The sequence below is a fragment of the Indicator indicator genome, chromosome 21 (genome assembly GCF_027791375.1).
Source record: "Indicator indicator isolate 239-I01 chromosome 21, UM_Iind_1.1, whole genome shotgun sequence".
In the NCBI taxonomy this organism is placed as follows: domain Eukaryota; kingdom Metazoa; phylum Chordata; class Aves; order Piciformes; family Indicatoridae; genus Indicator; species Indicator indicator.
In genome coordinates this window covers 68,179-86,782 of record NC_072030.1, presented here as the reverse complement: position 1 = coordinate 86,782, position 18,604 = coordinate 68,179, and the positions used below count along the sequence as shown (strand labels likewise).

The 18,604-nt window shown below is 44.9% G+C and overlaps 1 protein-coding gene across 1 annotated transcript in view; it reads right to left on the bottom strand.

Moving 5' to 3' along the window:
- Positions 1-674: 674 nt before the first annotated feature.
- The window catches only part of CPT1A (carnitine palmitoyltransferase 1A), a 34,393-nt gene continuing 16,463 nt past the window's right edge, over positions 675-18,604 (bottom strand). The window contains exons 10-19 of the mRNA XM_054390297.1: positions 17,853-18,048; positions 16,314-16,502; positions 15,507-15,612; positions 11,923-12,039; positions 10,927-11,091; positions 9,301-9,435; positions 7,601-7,753; positions 5,488-5,592; positions 2,850-2,942; positions 675-1,010 (exon numbers count right to left, since the gene is read on the bottom strand). Coding sequence (XP_054246272.1) covers positions 924-1,010; positions 2,850-2,942; positions 5,488-5,592; positions 7,601-7,753; positions 9,301-9,435; positions 10,927-11,091; positions 11,923-12,039; positions 15,507-15,612; positions 16,314-16,502; positions 17,853-18,048 — 1,346 coding nt within the window. The 3' untranslated portion in view covers positions 675-923. The remainder of the gene's footprint in view (positions 1,011-2,849; positions 2,943-5,487; positions 5,593-7,600; positions 7,754-9,300; positions 9,436-10,926; positions 11,092-11,922; positions 12,040-15,506; positions 15,613-16,313; positions 16,503-17,852; positions 18,049-18,604) is intronic.

Here is an 18,604-nt window from a genome sequence, read left to right as displayed (position 1 = left end):
GTGGCAAACATGCTAGTTCAGTGCACATTTTGCTAGCTACGTGCACATCTGGCTAATTAAGTGCACATTTTGCTACCCAAAGTAGCACTACCCAATGCTCCTAGCTGTGTTCCTGTGGCTTATATCAAGCATTTAAAAAAATGTTTTACAGATATTAACTTTGGGAAAAAAAAAAAAAAATCAGACAAAACCAACAACAACAAAAAAAAAAAATCAGACAAAACCAACAACAAAACAAACAAACCCCCACCCAAACCAACCAACCAAAACAAAAAAAAATCAGAACAAGAAAACAAACCAAAATGCCCCAAAATCCCAAGAAACAAAAAAACTAAACCAAACCCCCCCAGCCCCAAAACAATGAAATGGAACAGGCACAACATTTGCCACTCACTGCCACAAAGCAGCAGATAGACTGAAACATTCTTCTATGAACACAGAGCAAATCAACCTTTCCTAGCTATTTCAGACAGTGTTGTTTTATCCCTTGGGTTCTAGAGCAGAAGGAGCCTTAATTTCAAGAAAAAAAAACAAAAAACAAACAAACAAACAAAACCACACCAAACCAAACAAAAAAACACCAAAAAGAAGCCCAAAAACCAAACCAGCAAAACCCCAAAAGAGCAAGAATACAGAAATGAAGAGCCAAACGCAGGACTTAAACCAGACAGGACTTCATGCAATGGTTCTACACTTCATCCCTACAAACAACAATTCCCAAGTTATCCTTTGTGGAAAGAAACTCTTCCAAAGTACTGAAACAAAAAACAAAAAGCAAAAAAATATTGGCTGCACTGCTAAGTTTTCCTACGTGATCACGAAGATGTTGACTCAGTTTCTTCTCCAGCTGCTGTTTGACAAACCTTGCTCTCGTTGGCTGTGCACAAGAATTCTCCTTCCATCCAGAGGAGGCTCTTGGCCAATCACTTGGAGCAGTTCTTGCTGAGGGTGAACAATGCCATGATGTCAGTCATTGCCTTGTGGATGTTGTGTCCAAACCGGTGAGAATCCTTGGGAAGCAAAACCAAAAAAGACCCAAGGCTTGTGCTGTGCTGGCAGTCAGCTAAAGAAGGAACCTCTCACAGGTGGTCAGTTTGGAGCTTGCAAAATTAGAGCCTGGACTGTACCATAAAATGGGAAATTTAAACCACAAAAAACTTTAATGCTATACAAATGAATCCTGGTTTACGCTATTACTGAATAATGATTTCTTCATTACTGCAAGAAGGACACTGAGGAGTTGGAGCAGGTCCAGGGAAGGGCAACAAAGGTGGGGAAGGGTCTGGAGAACAGGGCTGGGGAGCAGCAGCTGAGGGACTTGGGGGCATTTAGTCTGGAGACAGCTGAGGGGAGACCTCATTGCTCTCTACAGCTTCCTGAAAGAAGGCTGCAGTGAGGTGGGGGTTGGGCTCTGCTCCCTAGTCTCAGGTGATAGAAGGAAAGGAACTGGCCTGAAATTGTGCCAGGGGAGGGTTAGATTGAAGAGGAGGAACAATTTCTTTGCTGCCAGGGTGATCAGGGATTGCAACAGGCTGCCCAGGGAGGTGGTGAAGTCCCCATGCCTGGAGGTGTTCCATAAATGTATGGCCATGGCACTTGGGGCCATGGTTTGGTGGCCATAGTGGTGTTGGGTTGATGTTGGACTGGGTGATCTCAGAGGCCTTTTCCAGCCCAGACAATTCTGTGATTCTATGCTTATGCATTTACAGAAAGAACTGAAATCCTCTTCTTTTGCCATCAGGCACCTACAGCTCTATGTTACTTTAAAGCAGCTGGGTTTGGTGTTTATTGCACAAGATTCTGCAAAGCTAATCTTCAGAAAACAAAAGAACGTTCAGAAAGCACAGAACTAATGACCCAGGAGAGCAGAAAAAACTTTTTTATTTGAGTTCCTACCAGAGTCCTGAATCATTTGCCATCCCAAAATCACAGGAAGTTTTTAAAATGAAGAATCAAAATGATCTAAGTGTAAGCAAACCCTGGCCTTGTTCTGTCTGTTCTGAGTGGCAGAAGGAAATGAAGCTCACAGAAGTGATCAGCCCTAGTACAGGACCCACTGCAAAGGCCCCACTCATACCAATACCACACACAACTGCTGCCTGTTCTGCATGGACCTTTGACTTGACTACTAAGTAAAAAATAGAGGGGAATTTGAAGTGCAAGCCAACAGGCACCTGAAGAACATTTTGAACCCTGAAAAAAAAATTTGAATTTCTTCATCTTTAATGATTAACCAAAGTCACTGAGAGCTCTCAGGCAAGAGAAGGTCGAAAGAGGAAAACTACTTCAGCTCTTTACTACTGCATAGCCTTGGAGGCTGCAGGGGAAGGGGGAACTGAAGCTCAGTCAAAGCAAGCCTCCACAAGAGCAGGATAGTGAATAGATGACATCTATCACATTCTAATGGATGTTAGTCTCATAAATGTGATTAATCTGTGCTTGAGAAACAGAACTCTAATTTATAGGCCAGGGTTTTTTCAGTAGGAATTAAACTAAGATGATTTTAAAGAGTAGGCAGCATCCGTTTTACTTTGTAATAAACCCCAACAGACACTCATCTTACAGGGAACTAGATGTGTAAAGAGGACCCTGGGCCATGTGCTTGCTTTCTGATTGAAAGCAGATGTGAAATAGAAGATGGTTCCCTTGGTTCATAAGCTGTTACAGAAGTACAGACATAAAACCTAACCAAACCAGACCCAACAAAACAGCCTCTGGTGGAAAAGTAAACCCACACTAGAGCTGTACACAGCACATCCTACTCATTACTTTCAGACACTTAGTAGAAGAGTTTTATAAGCAGGTAACAGAAAGCCTTTGTGAAGGCATAGGACAGGACTGGCTCTTACCGTCTCAGAACAAGAGATTTTGCTGGAGACATGGAACTGAATGGAATTGTCACCCAGGATAATGTAAGAAACACCATAACCATCATCAGCCACCTAGGGAAAGAATGAAGACAAAAACAAGTCTAAACTTCTTCTTTTCCTTTCAGTTCCTACATTACCTTATTCGTAATTACATAACTCTTACTGCACAGGTTCTACAAGCAATTACAGTTTCTCCTGGAGCAAATGTCAAGCCTCTACACCTAAGGAACTATTGCTGAAAACTGTTCCCACTTAAAGAAACAGTTCTTGGCTCATCTGCAGTGCATGGAATTACCATGTTCTTGACAGCTGTCTGTGGTATTTCCCAGCTTTAACACTCTAAACAAGAAACCTTGTGCAAGGATATTGTCCTGTCAAGGTCTGGTCCTAAGCAGCTATCTGCAGAGCTTCACTAGACAGAATAAACCAGCTCAGGTGTACACCCGAACACCCTGTCTCTTGGGATCATTCTGCAGGTGTAAACAAACAGCACGCAAACATTGAGCCTGTAAGTATTGTATTGTGAAAATCTGCCCAGAGGCAAAGCCACCTAACCCTATAGCAGATACAGCTCTGAACACCCACACCATGAGCAGAGCTCTGGGCCAGTTGCAACAGCAGCAGCAGATCCAAGTTTCAGTCTGATGTCACATTTCAAGTATGCCTGATAAAGACAGACCATCCTGCTGCCATGCTCCTGCCTCTCCTTCCTACTCCAAGATTCATGACCTAAAGCTTTTTGCTGCCACTGCTGCTGAGCAGCCTGGCACTCTTCTCCCCATTAGTGCTACAGAGCTGTACTCCACAGAAGCCTGAAAAACTCCCTGTGGCAGTTTGGGCTGGGTGCCCCCTGCCACTGCTGCATAAGATACACCTCTGGTGTCCCAGCCCACTAGGGGTGGACACAGGAAACGGCATATTTCTACCCATAAATCCTGCGCCCTATAAAGCCATCTGCAGAGTCATTCTCTTCCTCTTTCTTCCCTCTCTGCTCCCATGGGAGATGTCCTCTCTTATCGGGTAATGCCGGGGGGGGGGGTATCTCAGGCCTCTTAGGCCTGGCTAGGCCTAATGCCAGGAGGAGAATGGAGGGGGGGGCAGTCTCAGACCTGGCCAGCCTGAGACTTGCCTAGCGGGGGCGGGGAAGGAAGAGCCCTGAGGGATTGGGTAGACCCTCAGGTGGGAGGAAGGGAGGATTGGGAAGCTTTTGGGAATTCTGTGAGGGGGTTCTGTATGCTTTAGGATGTTCTTTTCCACTATGCTTTTTAGTTTGTAGTTTTCTGTAGCTTCACCAATTTGCTTTTCCATTTAAACTTTTCCATCACTCTCCAATCCGTTTGCATGTGTCATTCTTTTGTCCCTTTCAGGGCAAGAGATGTTCTGGCTGGCCTCAAACCAGCACACTCCCCCAAACCCACAAGCACATGAAAAGCCTGAGGGACTGAACGGGGCTACTTCAGCAACCAACCAAAGCACAGGTTAAGGACAGCAGAAATGATGAGGAAGGGAAATGTGAAGCAAGGTTTCTTGGAAAGGCAGAGAACTGAAGGAAGGAAATTAAAGGGATGAGAAAAAGAGCAAGGAAGGGAGCAGTGAATACAGCACCAGCCAAAACCAGAGGCAACAGTGTTAGAAGTTGCTGCAGCCAAACCCCTATTTTATAGCCACACCACAGCTTTTGGACAGTTCTAAACTCTGACTTCAGGCTGCAGCAAGTCAGTTTCTGATGGAAGAGCACTGCCATAAATGTTTCCTTGAGACTTCACTTTGAGCTCGTTCCAGCTTCAAAAACTCCTGAAAGCTGAAATATTAACTACAAAAATAACCCCCATCTTTCCAAGAGACACTGCACCTGTCACCCTCATTCCTGGGTGGCAAAAAGCACTCCTGTGCTTCCTGTCATTGTTCTTCCAATATCAATGCTTTTGGAAAACAGGTTAACCAAGATCACAATCCCACAAAGTCTGCTTCCCAAGATCATTATCAATGGCCACACTCAAATCCCAGGAAAACACTGAAGCAAGGCAGCAGTTTGTAAAAATCTCTACCAATACACTGCTGTCTTCAAAGTTCACTGGAAGTGGTTTTATTCTTGACTTAGCCACTACTCACAGGGAGAAGAGCAAGCAGAACACTGAGTAGCTTCATTTGGAGGCAAGCATGAACACATTCCTTAATTAATCAGGAAATATAAGGAATGCTCAAGCAGAATTACCTGTGCACATTCCCAACCTGAGCAGCTGGTTTAAGCATCAAGGCATTTCACACTGCTAACAGCCTGCTGTACTGCAGCTCTGGGCACAGACATGTGAAAACAGAGGGCTCTGTCATGGACCCCTGTTCCACCTGTGGTAACTCCGCACCTCCTTAAGGATAACACATTCTGCTGGTGCAATAGGAGCAAAAGGTGCTGCAGGGGGTTCTGAGCCACCTGCACATCACAAGAAGCATCAAGCATGCATTTAGAGCATGTGCTGCACCTCTGCTGTGCAGCATTCAATGCATGCATTTAAAGCATGTGTGTCACCTTTGCTGTGCAGCATTAAGGTGTGACAGATTTGGAATTTCTAGACTGGCAACATTCAAACTGAAACTGGTTGTCCTTTAGCAAACATACCGGCCCAAATCCTCCACCACAGGACAACATCTCAGGGTTCTTCTTTAGATCAATGTACTGCTGTGGAGTCTGACTTGTTGATAGCCTCCAAGGCTCTGACAAAACCTTTATAAGATACGGAAGAGACACAAACCAGTATCATGCACTGTTTAAAAACTTGCAGCTTGCTCAAAACTAATCAAGATTGAAAGCGCTCAGCAATTTCTCTGTAATTACTCTGCCCTGGTGAGACCACAGCTGGAATACTCTTCCCCAGTGCTGGGCTCCTCAGTTCAAGAGAGACAGGGATCTGCTGGAGACAGTCCAGCAGAAGCTATGAGGACTGGGGGACTTGAATATCTCTGCTATGAAGAAAGACTGAGAGACCTGGGCTGTCTAGTTTGCAGAAGGAGGAGAGGAGATCTGATCAATGTGTGGGTGTCAGAAAGGGGCCAGGCTCTTTTCAGTGGTGCTCAGTGATAGGACAAAGAAAAAGGGGTACAAGCTGGAACACAGGAGGTTCCACCTCAACATGAGGAGACACTTCTGTGGTATGAGGCTGCTGGAGCCCTGGAGCGGGCTGCCCAGAGAGGCTGTGGAGTCTCCTTATCTGGAGACTTTCAAGCCCCATCTGGATGTGCTCCTGTGTGACCTCTGCCCTAGGTGGTCCTGCTCTGGCAGTGGGGTGGGGACTTCATGATCTCCAGAGATCTCTTCCAACCCCTAACATTTTGTGATTCTGTGATACAGCACTAAGGGTCATTCTAGTTCCCACTTCAATGGTATCAACAGTTAAGAAGGTTAGAACAAAAGGCTAAACTTGTTCCTGATAGGCAAAATATTAACATTGGAGGTCTTGATGTTAACTGCTGAAAGAGAATAAAAACCATTTCAGCAGAAATGCCCTTTCAAAACTGATTCATCTGCTCTATAGCCTGGTGAATTTTGCAGAACAGTTCTTTTACAAGATCATAATGGCCATATTTAAATCCTGCTAAGATACTACAAGGAATTAGAAGCTTGTAAAGCCCCTAAGAACACAGATGCACCTTGGCAGTCTGTAGAAGCTGTATGAAGTACGAAGGTGCTACTCACATGTAGGAGGGCAAGCAGACAGGTGTAAGTGGCTTCATTTGGAGGCAACCATGAACACAGCTTTTATTAATCAGGAAAAGAGCAAGTGCAATATAATTGCTCTTATAAAATGTAGTTTAAGCAATAAAGCATTTACCCTTAATAATAAAGTGACATTAATGTTGGGCATTAAGAACCAACAAATTGCAGCGCACAGCTCTTTTATTCCACACTAAAACAAGGTGTCCACATAGGGGGATTGGATTAGATGAGCTTTAAGGTCCCTTCCAACCCCAACCATTCTATGATTCTCTGAAACACAGTGCCAGAAGAAAATTTTTCCCCATGAGAACAGTTAGGCATTGGAATCATCTCCCAAGGGAAGCAATGGATTCCCCTACACTGGACAGGTTTAAGACTCAGCTTGACAGCTGGGCCAGTTCATTTCAATTACTCTATCACCTAGAAAGGCTGGACCAGGTGATCCAGCCTGGTATTTTATGATTCTGTGATTTTGTCACAGCTGCAAAAGAATACTCTTGACAGAACACACAGAGCCTGGGTAATAAGTAAAACCCACAAGCACCTAATGTATTCTTTGGTAACTCTGACTGTATCTTTCTTGCAATCCTTAATTACAGAAAATACAGATTCCTAGATTCAGAGCATGGTTGGAAAGGACCCTAAAGTTCATCCAGTTCCAACCCCTGCCATGGGCAGGGACACCTCCCACCAGCCCAGGTTGCTCAAGGCCTCATCCAACATGGCCTTGAACACCTCCAGGCAAGAGGCATCCACAGCTTCCCTGGGCAACTTGTTCCAGTGTCTCCCCACCCTCACTCCAAAGAATTTCTTCCTATGCTACACAGCTCTCAGAAGGCTTTGCTGCAGGGCTGCTACTCTGTCTACACACAAAGCAAAAAGGAAACCTAACTTGTCTTCTACCAGCAGATGTTGAGCAACATGAGCTAAGCTCTTACCTTTTTACTTATGGAAGCCAGAGTTGGACAAGTATGTGAGCAGGTACCACAAAGCACTAAGTAAACAGAGGGTTACTTACTTCCTTAAGGAAAGGAGAGTCTACACCAAGGTACTTGGACACAACATAAAGGCAGAAGAGATGCCGGTCGATGCCAGCACCGGTCATGGCAAGACGATACAAGTGCTGGTGTTTGGCAGCAGCAAGATGGAAAAGCTTGAGCTTAGTTTCATTCTAACGGTAAAAAAAAAGAAGCAGAAAAAGGAATTAAGAGAACTGGGCTGAGAACAGAGTCGCAGAAACCAAGTCACAGCAATGGCTCAGGATCAAGTACAAGACACTGCATGCAAGCTAACACCAAACACTCATCACCCTTCTCAGCCTTGGGGACTTCATTTCAGGTATCAGCTGGGGTCAGCCATACCCTGCTGTCAACAGTGCAACCAGAAGCAGTTGTATCTGAGGTGCAATCTAACCTCAGTATCACACAACTTACCACAACTAAAGCTTACTACATCATCACACATTTAGTTTCTAGAGGCAGCTGTCTTAAAAAGTTTAGAAAAGCAAGTCTCAGCATGATTGGAGACAACTGGAAGTGCAGCAGTCCTGTAGCAGCAGCTCCTGCAGACAGCAGGACTATGCCCAAATTAATCTCTCTAGCCAGGGCAGCTGTAGAGAAGCTCTGCTATGGAGGACATGCTGACATGGCTGCAGATCCAGACTTGCCCTGCTCTGCTCACAGCTCCCAGCACATTGAGAAATCCAAGGAGATTCTACCCACAAAGAACTTTCAGAAAGAGGAGGGACAAAAATGTATGTTTGTGCATCTCTTTTCCTGTAGTAAAACTTATTCATAGCATCAACTGTTCATCTCCTGGACTTCCTTCAATCTGGTAACTGAAACTCTTTGCTGAAGGACCGTGGTGTAATCTACTTCTAAAGATTTTCGAAGTGAAAAAACACCCTCCCTACACAATCAGGTTCAGCCTTCTCACTATTTCCCTCCTTACCCATTATCCTTACTAGGAGAAAATGTTTCCTTCATGTGATTTTTTTTTCCTGATATTTAAGTCCCTCACTTCTTGGCATGGAGAACAGACCATTCCTCCTTCTCACCCTCAGGGACTTCATTTCAGGTATCAGCTGTGGTATCAGGTATTCAGGTATCAGCTCTGCACCAGACTTTTTATCCTCTTTAGCACACCCCTCATTCTCTCTTCCACGTTGTTCTCTCTTCTTTAGATTAGGCAAAAATAAGTTCAAACTCTCCTCACACATTCTTTTCAGACATTTCTAACCATCCTTGCTCTCTTTAGAAGACTCTCTCCAATCCATCCATACAAGTATGGTGTCCAATGCTGGCCATACCACCTCTCAACACTGGCCATGCCACCCCCCAACACAGCCAGCGCTGTACTAGAAAAAGTGCAGAGACAAAAGATGACTAAAAATAAACAGCAGGACTGATCTGAGGGCTCCATTCTTCCCAGAAGCATAGCACTGAAAGTGCTATGCCAATATTCAGTTACTGGACCTTTTCCATTGCACTTCTAGCGCCCTGCAGGGGATGCTCAGGCCTGGACGCAGTAATTTAGTACACTCCTATTTAACAAAATCCTCTTATTTCCAGGTAGAATTGCTATTGACGCTGAAGAACTGGAAATCCCCTTCACAGCTTAGCAAAACCTGCAAACACAACGAGCTCTCTCCTCAGCTGAACATATGAGAGCTCTGCCTAGCAGAGGGCTGATGAGCCCTCAGGATGCCTGTGAACTTACACTCTCAGCTGGGTCTTCCATGGCTCGGACAAACTGAGTGGACTCCATGGTACAGGAGCGAACAGTCTCAGTCCTGCCCTCTCGGAACAGGCGTGTCATGGAGGCTTCATACGTCAGAGAAAACTTCCCCATGTCCTTCAGAAGGGAAAGGAACAACTTAAAGGGTCGGCCAGGTTTAGCCCCTCTTCCCTAACCAACAGTTCACATATGGGATCACTCCACAGACTGAACTCAACATACGGCTTTTAGTAGTCATCATTAGCAGTTTTACCTAATGGTAATCAAGGCAAAAATAGTATCAGCAGCAGAATTTGATCAGTGCTAAAGCAACAATCAAACTAGCAAGGACTGCCCAGTCTTCTTCAGTTTAGAACAGAAGCTGATTTAAAGGCTATCAAAAACCTATTTCAAAGGTCAGGGACTGACTAATGAACACAGCCCTGCTAAGAAAAACAGAAACATCCTTCAATGTATCTGTAGTTAAAGCTCTAAGAACAGCATGGAGGGCTAGAGGATGTGAGAGCTGAAGACAAGCTGCAAAATGCAGGAAGTGTGGCTCCCACATTTCCTGTAGATATGCACAGAACTTTGGATCTACAGATTGAAAGCTGCCAAATGACAGAAGTTTATCTAGCACGTTAGCAACTCTGCTTGGCTGAAACACACATCATGAGAGACCATTCTTACAGTTTGGAACTAAGATTTTAGTTTTAACCAGAAGTTTCCAGAGGTTTTGGGCAGTAGGAAAAGGATGGACTCCTCAGAGTTCACATTATGATGTTGGTAAGTCCATCTCACTCAACTGCCCTAAGGAATAGCTTATATTTTACAGCAGAAGTCTGCTTCCTCTCTCTCACTGCCCTGCTTTGGACTTTGGGCTGTGCTAATCTCCCTCTGACCTTGGGCTTCTCCAAGGGTGAAGAGGGAACGTGTGGTTGTACAGCCTTCTAGGGCCCTTTCTTCCCAGGAGGAGATAGAAGAGCCAACTTAACGTACAGGGGGGACTGTGCTGTTGTTAAGCTGTGCATATAGATGTAAATACACTCAGTACATGTTTATTGCCCTTTATACTTTTATATGTATTTTCTTTTTTACACACACGATTCCATTTTTACTTGCAAATTCTGAGTGTGGTGAATTTACTCTTTGGGGCAGATTCTGAAACAGTTAGGGGAGTGGGGGGGATCCACCCCAGCCCATAACAACCATGAAGAAGTTTGTGGTTTTAAATGAGGAAGAGAAATGTCCAAAATGAAAGCAGTGTGTGGGTACCTGAGCTGTGTGTCATGTAGCTACCCAAACAAATGGTAAGAAAGACTCCAAGTGGTGACAGCAAACAGGAAATCTGGATGCTTTGACAAAACAGTTGGAATTGCTAAAAGCAAAAGACTAAAAAGTAAATGCATATATACATATAGATAAATCAAGTTTCTCGCCAGTGAGAACTAGAAAGAAAAATTAAAAACACTCCTGTTGCCACACTGGTCTTTTCTGAAAGCACATCACAGAAAAGTTGAACTGAGAGAGGAGAACACAGCAGCATTTCTGTTTGCCCACGAGAGGCACTCTGAACTCAAAGCTAAGTTGAGCACTACTTAGACAGCACAACACTCTGGTGCTCCTTACCCGATAGTGAGCCAGCTGCAGGGCGAGCTGCACGAAGGCATCAGGGCTGGTTTTGGCTTTCTTTATTAGTCCCTTCCCAAAAGTATCAAAGTAAAACGAATGTAAGTCCACATCATCTGCCAGAGCTACAGCTGTGCTCAGAGACCTCTCAATCACTTCTTGACACTAAAAGAGAGAAAGAAACATGCAAGTGCGTGAATTCCACAGCATTGGAGAGAGCTGTTGGGAAAGTGCAAGTGGTTTTGACTGATAAACAAGAAATGCAGCCTAGGGAAGACTCAGGGCAGACCTTATTACCATGGACCAGGACATCAAGGGTGGATAGCAGGAGAATGAAGACTCCCTTTTGACAGGAGTACCATGGAGCAGACAAGGGGTGATTGGAAGAAGTTACTGCTGGGGACTTTCCCATTGGACTCCAGAAGAAAATGTTTGCCCCTGAGCACAGCTGGACACTGGAATCATCTCCCAAGGGCAGCAGTGGATCCCCTACACTGGGCAGTGTGGAGATTCAGCCTGGCAGGGTGCTGGGCTCCACCATCACCTAGAAAGGTTGGAGCAGATGATTCTTGAAGTCCCTTCCAAGCTGGCACTGTGTGGGTGGTGTGAATGTGTGTGTGCCAGGAATAGCTAAACAATGTAGATGTGCTTCAGGATATAGTTTAGTGGTCATGGGAGTTGGGTTATGGTTGGACTCTATGACCTTAAAAGGTCTTTTCCAACCTTAATGATTCCATGATTCTACAAAATAGTCGGTCACTTATTTTTGGTATGCTGCCAACCAAGACAGTTTCTAGTAAAAAGCTGGCATTTCCTGGTCAGAATGTTCAGGGTGATGTTAAAACCCTGATACCTTCCAAAGAAAAGTGAGTCTCATCCACAGATGGAATACACAGCTGACAGGACTCGGAGGAATTGAAAGCTGATTAGAGAGTTATCAGTAATGACTGCCAAGGAGAAGCTTCTTCCCCCAACCACTTGCTGTTATGTACTTACTTCTTCTGGAATTTCCCACTGTAGTTTGGTAGGAGCAGGAATGTTTTGGTTGGTATCTCCTTTACAGTGCCCATCTTCTGTATAACCCAGCTCAAGATAGTCTGTTGCCATCACATTCTGCAGAGAACAGAACTCCTTCAGAACTGCATCACAGGCAGCTGGACAACGAGCAGTGCAGCGGGCAATCGGCAGAGTGCAGTTGCAGCCCGCAGTGACACACCAGCCAAACACTGAGAGCAGCTGCAGGTGAAGCTCTCTGCTTTAACTCTTTAAAGGCCTTTTCACTTGCATTCTGAGTGGGAAGATGTTGTAGGTTAGAGATTAGCTGTCCTACCATAGAGATAAAAAGTCCTCCAGGAGCTAGGCAGTCCAGGGGGAGGCACAGGATATGGTAATATGTTATTCCATCCCATAATCCTGCATCCCCATATAAGCAGACCTCACAGCCAGTTCTGTCTCTTTCTCCCTCCTCCCTGCCGCTATCACGGTCAGCCGTGTGGAAGTGAGGCCTGGTGCGTGGGAATCTATTTCTTGCTGCATAGCTACGGCCTGTTCTGGGCCAGCTAGTTGGGGGGGGGGAGGGCAGTGAGGCTTGAGGGGGGGTGCATTGAGGTCTCCTAGGCCTGACTTGGTGGGGGGCAGTCTGGCCTACTCTGGGCCTACTGAGGCCTAGTGTTGGGGGGAAGTCTTGGCCTGGTTGTGGCCTAGATGAGGCCTGGTGGGCTCAGTTGGGAAGCTAGGTCTGAACCGATTTTGATTGTGTATATATACATACATACATATATCTACATCTGTATCTCCTTTTGTATTTGATGTACTTTTGTAAATATTATTTGTATTTCACCTCCAATTCAGTGCAAGTGTGTTTATTTACTCCTTTGGGGTAAATTTATTCTGTCCTCAGTCCAGAGCTGTTTCGCCTCATACTACGACAGGAGAACAGTGGTTGTGCAGAGAGTCAGTCCCGTGGCTGCATGTCGCTAGATGCTACTGAATTCAATCATAACAATTCTAGTAAAACTCTCAAACTTGCTAGTAGATAAAAAAAGGGAGTCTTGCAGGCTTTAGACTTTATAATCTTTGTTCAAATTAGATTCTGGAGAATTTGTTATCTGTCAAAACCTATTGATCAAGAAACAGTTTTTCAAAGTGCATATCCCCGCAAAGATTTCAATAACTTTTAAGATTTGAATTCCACTCAAAATTGCACTTCAGCTTAGATGTGCTCTAGAGCTCTTGAGTGGGGAAGTGACATGGATTCAAGATAAACAATGTAGCTTGAACAGTGAAACTTGGACAGCCTGAGAGCTGGGCAAAGAGTACCCTAATGAGGTTCAACAAGATTGAGTGCAGAGTCCTGCACCTGCAAAGGAAGAATAAACTGCAGCAGTACAGGTTGGGAAGTGAGCTGCTAGAAGGCAGTCCTGTGGAGAAGGACCTGTGAGTCCTGGTGGATAACAAGTTCTGCATGGATCAGCAATGTGTCCTTGCAGCCAAGAAGGCTAATGGGATCCTGGGGTGCATTCAAAGGAGCGTGGTTAGCAGATCAAGGGAGGTTCTCTTCCCCCTCTACTCAACCCTGGTGAAACCACACCTGGAATATTGCATCCGTATCTGGGCTCCCCAGTTCAAGAAGAACAGGGATCTGCTGAAGAGAGTTCAAGGGAGGGCTGCCAGGATGCTGAAGGGACTGGAGCACTGCTTATGAGGAGAGGCTGAGAGCCCTGGGGCTATTTAGTCTGGAGAGGAGAAGGCTGAGAGGGGATTTAATAGTGTTTATAAATATCTGAGGGATGGGGTTCAGGAAGGAGGGGACAGACTCTCCCAGTTGCACCCTGGGATAGGACATGGGGCAATGGATGGAAACTACAGCATAGCAGGTTCCCCCTCAACATGAGGAGGAACTTCTTCACTGTGATGGTCACAGAGTCCTGGAGCAGGCTGCCCAGAGAGGTTGTGGAGTCTCCTTCTCTGGAGACTTTCGAAGCCTGTCTGGACGCATTCCTGTGTGACCTGTGCTGGATTCTGTGGTCCTGCTCTGGCAGTGGGATTGGACTGGAAGATCTCCAGAGGTCCCTTCCAACCCCTAACATTCTGTGATCAGACACTGTACATGCACACGTCAAATTGCACATGGGGCTTTAGCTACCCTTCTGGAAGCACAGCAGCCTGATACAGCCTCTAAAACTTGAGCAGTGGCTGCTGGATTTGGGAGATCTATGAGTTGCCACCTGAGTAGGTGCTGGATTCTATGGTCCTGCTCTGGCAGGGGGGTTGGACTCGATTTTTGGAGGTCCCTTCCAACCCCTAAAATCCTGTGATCCTGGGAACAGAGATAGTCTCACAAGACTGTAACCAACATTCCCAATGAATAAATTTTTAAAATTATTAATAGATTTGAATCTGCTAAACATGGAAAGAAAAGGGTTGACAAAAATCTCATGTATGTTTTACATATTTGTTTCTAATCTCTTATGTTCATTTTCTCAGTGGTCAGAACACACAAACTATGAGCTAAACGTCATGCATTCCATTCTAAAAATAGACAATCAAGAGCTAACAACAGTCAAGGTTTTAGGAAATTAAATCCTACTTCGTTCAGTTTAGTCATCATAATCCCTAACAGAAAATGGACCAACTAACAGGTCTGAACTGAAGCACAGAACATGATTCACTGAAGCAAAACAAAATAATTCTTTCCCATTCAGCCAGTCTAACCTCCACTGTCAGGCCTCTCTCAGATCACTCTGGCCTTCCTTCTTCTTTGCTTAGAGAATGCAAGAAGGGCTTTTTGGTCTTACAGACATGGAAATGGTCCTGTCATGCACTTAGGAAACTTCTTGATGTACCAGTCAGAGCTGAGACCCATTCGTACAAATAGTGAAATCAGAATTTGCTGATGTTTGAGTGACTGAGTCTTGTAACTGCTCATGGGTTTAAGTTTCAAAGAGAGAATTAAAAAAATCAAATAGGATCGCAAGCAGCAAATTAGCTCATGATAAACTGGCTTGACCAAAAGTGCATTTATTGCGTTCACTGCAAATGAATATAGATCATTTAAAACAGCTTCTCAACCAGCACCTCAACAAACAATGGCTGAAAGGAAAAGTTTAACTCTGCTGTTTGTGTTTTGAAAGTAGGGGATATTCACAGCAGAAGCAAGCTGAAATTCTTCAGAAGCATGTGTTACACAGTGCTGTGTCAGAAGCAACTATCTACTGGTTTAGAATACTAGGAACAAGTTAGGAGGAGCTACAAGGAGCTGTAGCACTGTTCCTTCAAGACATCTGTGCTCATGAAGACACCAGAAAGACCTTTCATTTAAAGGGCAGCAACCTTTGGTGCTTCTTTTTAATTCCACAGAGACCCATAATCACTCCTCAGCAACACATATGCAAGGGACTGAAAGTTACTGCTGATCTTCAGGACCGCTGCATGGCTCCCAGCCCTCCTGTGTGACCTACCCTGGGTGATCCTGCTCTGGCAGAAGGGTTGAACTGGATAATCTCCAGAGGTCCCTTCCAACCCCCACCACTCTGTGATTCCCTTATCTTCTGCACTAACAACCGGTCCTGAACACCTACCTCCCACAAGTGTCCAACAATAGGAGCATCTGCCCAGGAGTGCTCTGCATTCAGGCCTATTCTGCCATTTCTGAACACTACCAGGGTGAATGTTTTGTCAAACCACCTACAAAAGAAATGCAGATTTGATTTTTTACAGTTTTGTACACTTCAGAAGCATGCTTGCACTGCAGCTTCATCAAAATTTACAGTCAAATGCTTAAACCAAAAATTAATAGTTTATTTGAATATAAATGTGATATTATTTGATATAAATATATATATAAATACATATACAAATATATTTGCTATTATCATATACGAATTTGAACTTCAGGAGGTTCAGTGAAGCCAAGTGCAAGGTCCTGCACTTGGGCTGGGACAATCCCCAGTATCAGTGCCCTGAAGGGAGGTTGGAGCAAGAAGGGGGCAGCTTCTGTTCCTTGGTGAAAAGGACAGGAGCAGAGGAAATGGCTCCAAGCTGCCCCAGGGGAGGTTCAGGCTGGACATGAGGAAATATTTCTGCCCTGGAAGGTTCTCAGACATTGTAAGAGGCTGCCCAGGGCAGTGCTGGAGTCAGCATCCCTGGGGGTGTTCCAGAGCTGTGGACCTGGTGCTTAGGGACATGGTTTGGTACTGACCCTGCAGTATTGGGTCAAGGGTTGGACTGGATGAGCTTGGAGGCCTCTTCCATGTGGATCTATTCTGCGATCTTTGATAGTCCCTTCCAACCCAATCCACTGTGCGATTCTATGAAATGTAAGCCACTAATTCACAGCTATCAAACACAGGAAATAGTGAAACCCCGAAAAAGAGTCAGGACTGTACCTGTCATAGCATCTGCCATGGATTAATGATTTTGCATAGGTATCCAGGGACCTCACTGGATCTTCTTTCCTGTAGCCTTGCTCAGTGTCATCCAATGTCACAAAAAACGCTGCTTTTTCAACAGCATCCAAGGACTGCTTGTTCTTCCCACGGCTGAAATAAGCCTGTCGAGCTTTAGCCCACGGCACTCTGCAAAAAGGATTTGATATCACACACATGTGTCAGTGCTTCCTTTATCAGCCTGAACAGCTCTATCAGCTGTTCCTCTTCTCTCAAATTTGAAGTGACTCCTTTGATTGCATTTTAAGTGTATCAGGAGGGAAAAGTACACAAAGTAATGCTAGGAACCAATTTGACATCTCACAAGTGCAAAGCTTCAGCATTTCTGTGCCATGCAAAGTGTATAGCACAGCCCATCAATAACTAACAAAAGATATTATACTGTTCAGCCTGGAGAGGAGAATGCTCCAAGGAGACCTTAGAGCAGCCTTCTAGTACCTGAAGGGGCTCCAGGAGAGCTGTTTAGGGACTTCTGACAAGTGCTGGAAGTCCCAGGACAAGGAACAATGGCTTTGAGCTGGGAGAGCGGAGATTGAGACTGAAGATGAGGAAGAAATTGTTGAGAGGGAGGGTGGGGAGACACTGGCACAAGTTGCCCAAGGAGGCTGTGGATGCCTCCTCCCTGGAGGTGTTCAAGGCCAGACTGGATGACGCCTTGAGCAACCTGGGCTGGTGGGAGGTGCCCCTGCCCACGGCACAGAGTTGGAACTAGAGGGTCTTTAAGGTGCCTTCCAACCCAACCCATTCTATGAATTATACAGAGGACAGTAAATAGAAGTAACAATGAAATCAATCAATCAATCAATAGATTCACATCCATTGTTGTGGCACCTAAGAGTCCGGACAACCATCAATAAAAAGCTGCATGGTAAATGTCTGAAACATCAGAAGCTAAAGAAGTCCAGAACAGCAAAATTTCTGCATCTCATTCCTTTAATACTGTGTGTGGTGTTCCCAAGGAAAAAGTATTTCAGCTTGGGTTAAAGCAGAAAAAACCAGACTGAACCAAGGTTGTCACAATGTAATTGAATTCCTTGATCTTGGGCCTAGAGCCAGCTGAGCACATTCTGCTTTGGTTTTTAGGTGCAAGTTATGAGCATGGAGTAACAGTTCCTGGATTCTCACCCTTGATTTCTAGGATCTGCTTTAAAATGCCAGCAAACCCCAAACCTCAAGCAGTTTGCTATTTGTAACACTATAAAGCTTCCAACAACCACTCTGGTGTTAATCAAATCACACTGCTGCAGCTAATTACAGCTAGTCTGGACACAGGGTTGCTGCTGAAAATTGCTATGAAGTCCATGTAGTTCTAAATGCCTAAGAAGCCTTTGCATGCTAGCAGCATCAGCAGCACTGATCAAGGTACAAGGAGCTGACTGCAGACTCCCAATTGAACCTTTCAGAGCAATTATTCAAGCAGGACCTTATGCAGCTCATTCTAAACAGCAACAATTCATTGAAAAACACTAAGCCCCATACCTGTCTCCTGCAGTAAGAGCTGCCAGCTTCTCTTCCCCAGCTTGAGGCTCCGAATCATCATCCAGAATCCTCTCCATCTGCTGCTGGATCTCACGGGGCCTCAGCAGCCTACCATCGTGGTACAGCCACACCTTGAAGTAGCGGCCCTTATGATACACAACAATGTGTTTGCTGTCTCTCACATGCTGCAGAGTATCTGGAATTGCGACCACTTGTGTAAAAACAAAGCCAAAGACCTCACACATCAATGTAACTTCAGTAACTTCAAACACCTGTGGCATGTACTACCTGGCAGCCCTTTAGCTGATGGCTTCACCAGTTCGTTCCACAGCAATAAGAGTTTGGAATGATCTGCTGCCCCAGCACAAAGACTCCTGCAGGAGCAGTCCAATACCCAGCTCTGATAACCAGTTCCAAAAATAACACCCCGAGTTTCAACACTGGAGGCCAACATTAAACAACCAATCTGCACTTCTGTACTGTGATGGTTTAAAACTATCTTTTTAATTTTTTCTTCTCAAAGTTCAAGCAGAGAAAGTGAAGGAATGTAACTAAGTCACTACTGGGTGTAAGAAAACAAAATAATGATTATTCTAAACACTTCCATTGGAGAGATAAAAATGTTTAAGAATCACTACTCAAAGTTGGGGCAGTCAGAGTCTGAGTTCTCGGCTTCCTTGCTGGGCTGTCTGGCTGCTGCTGCTTCTTTTCTGGCTGAAGATAACGCACTGACCTTGGCAAGCTAAGTCTAA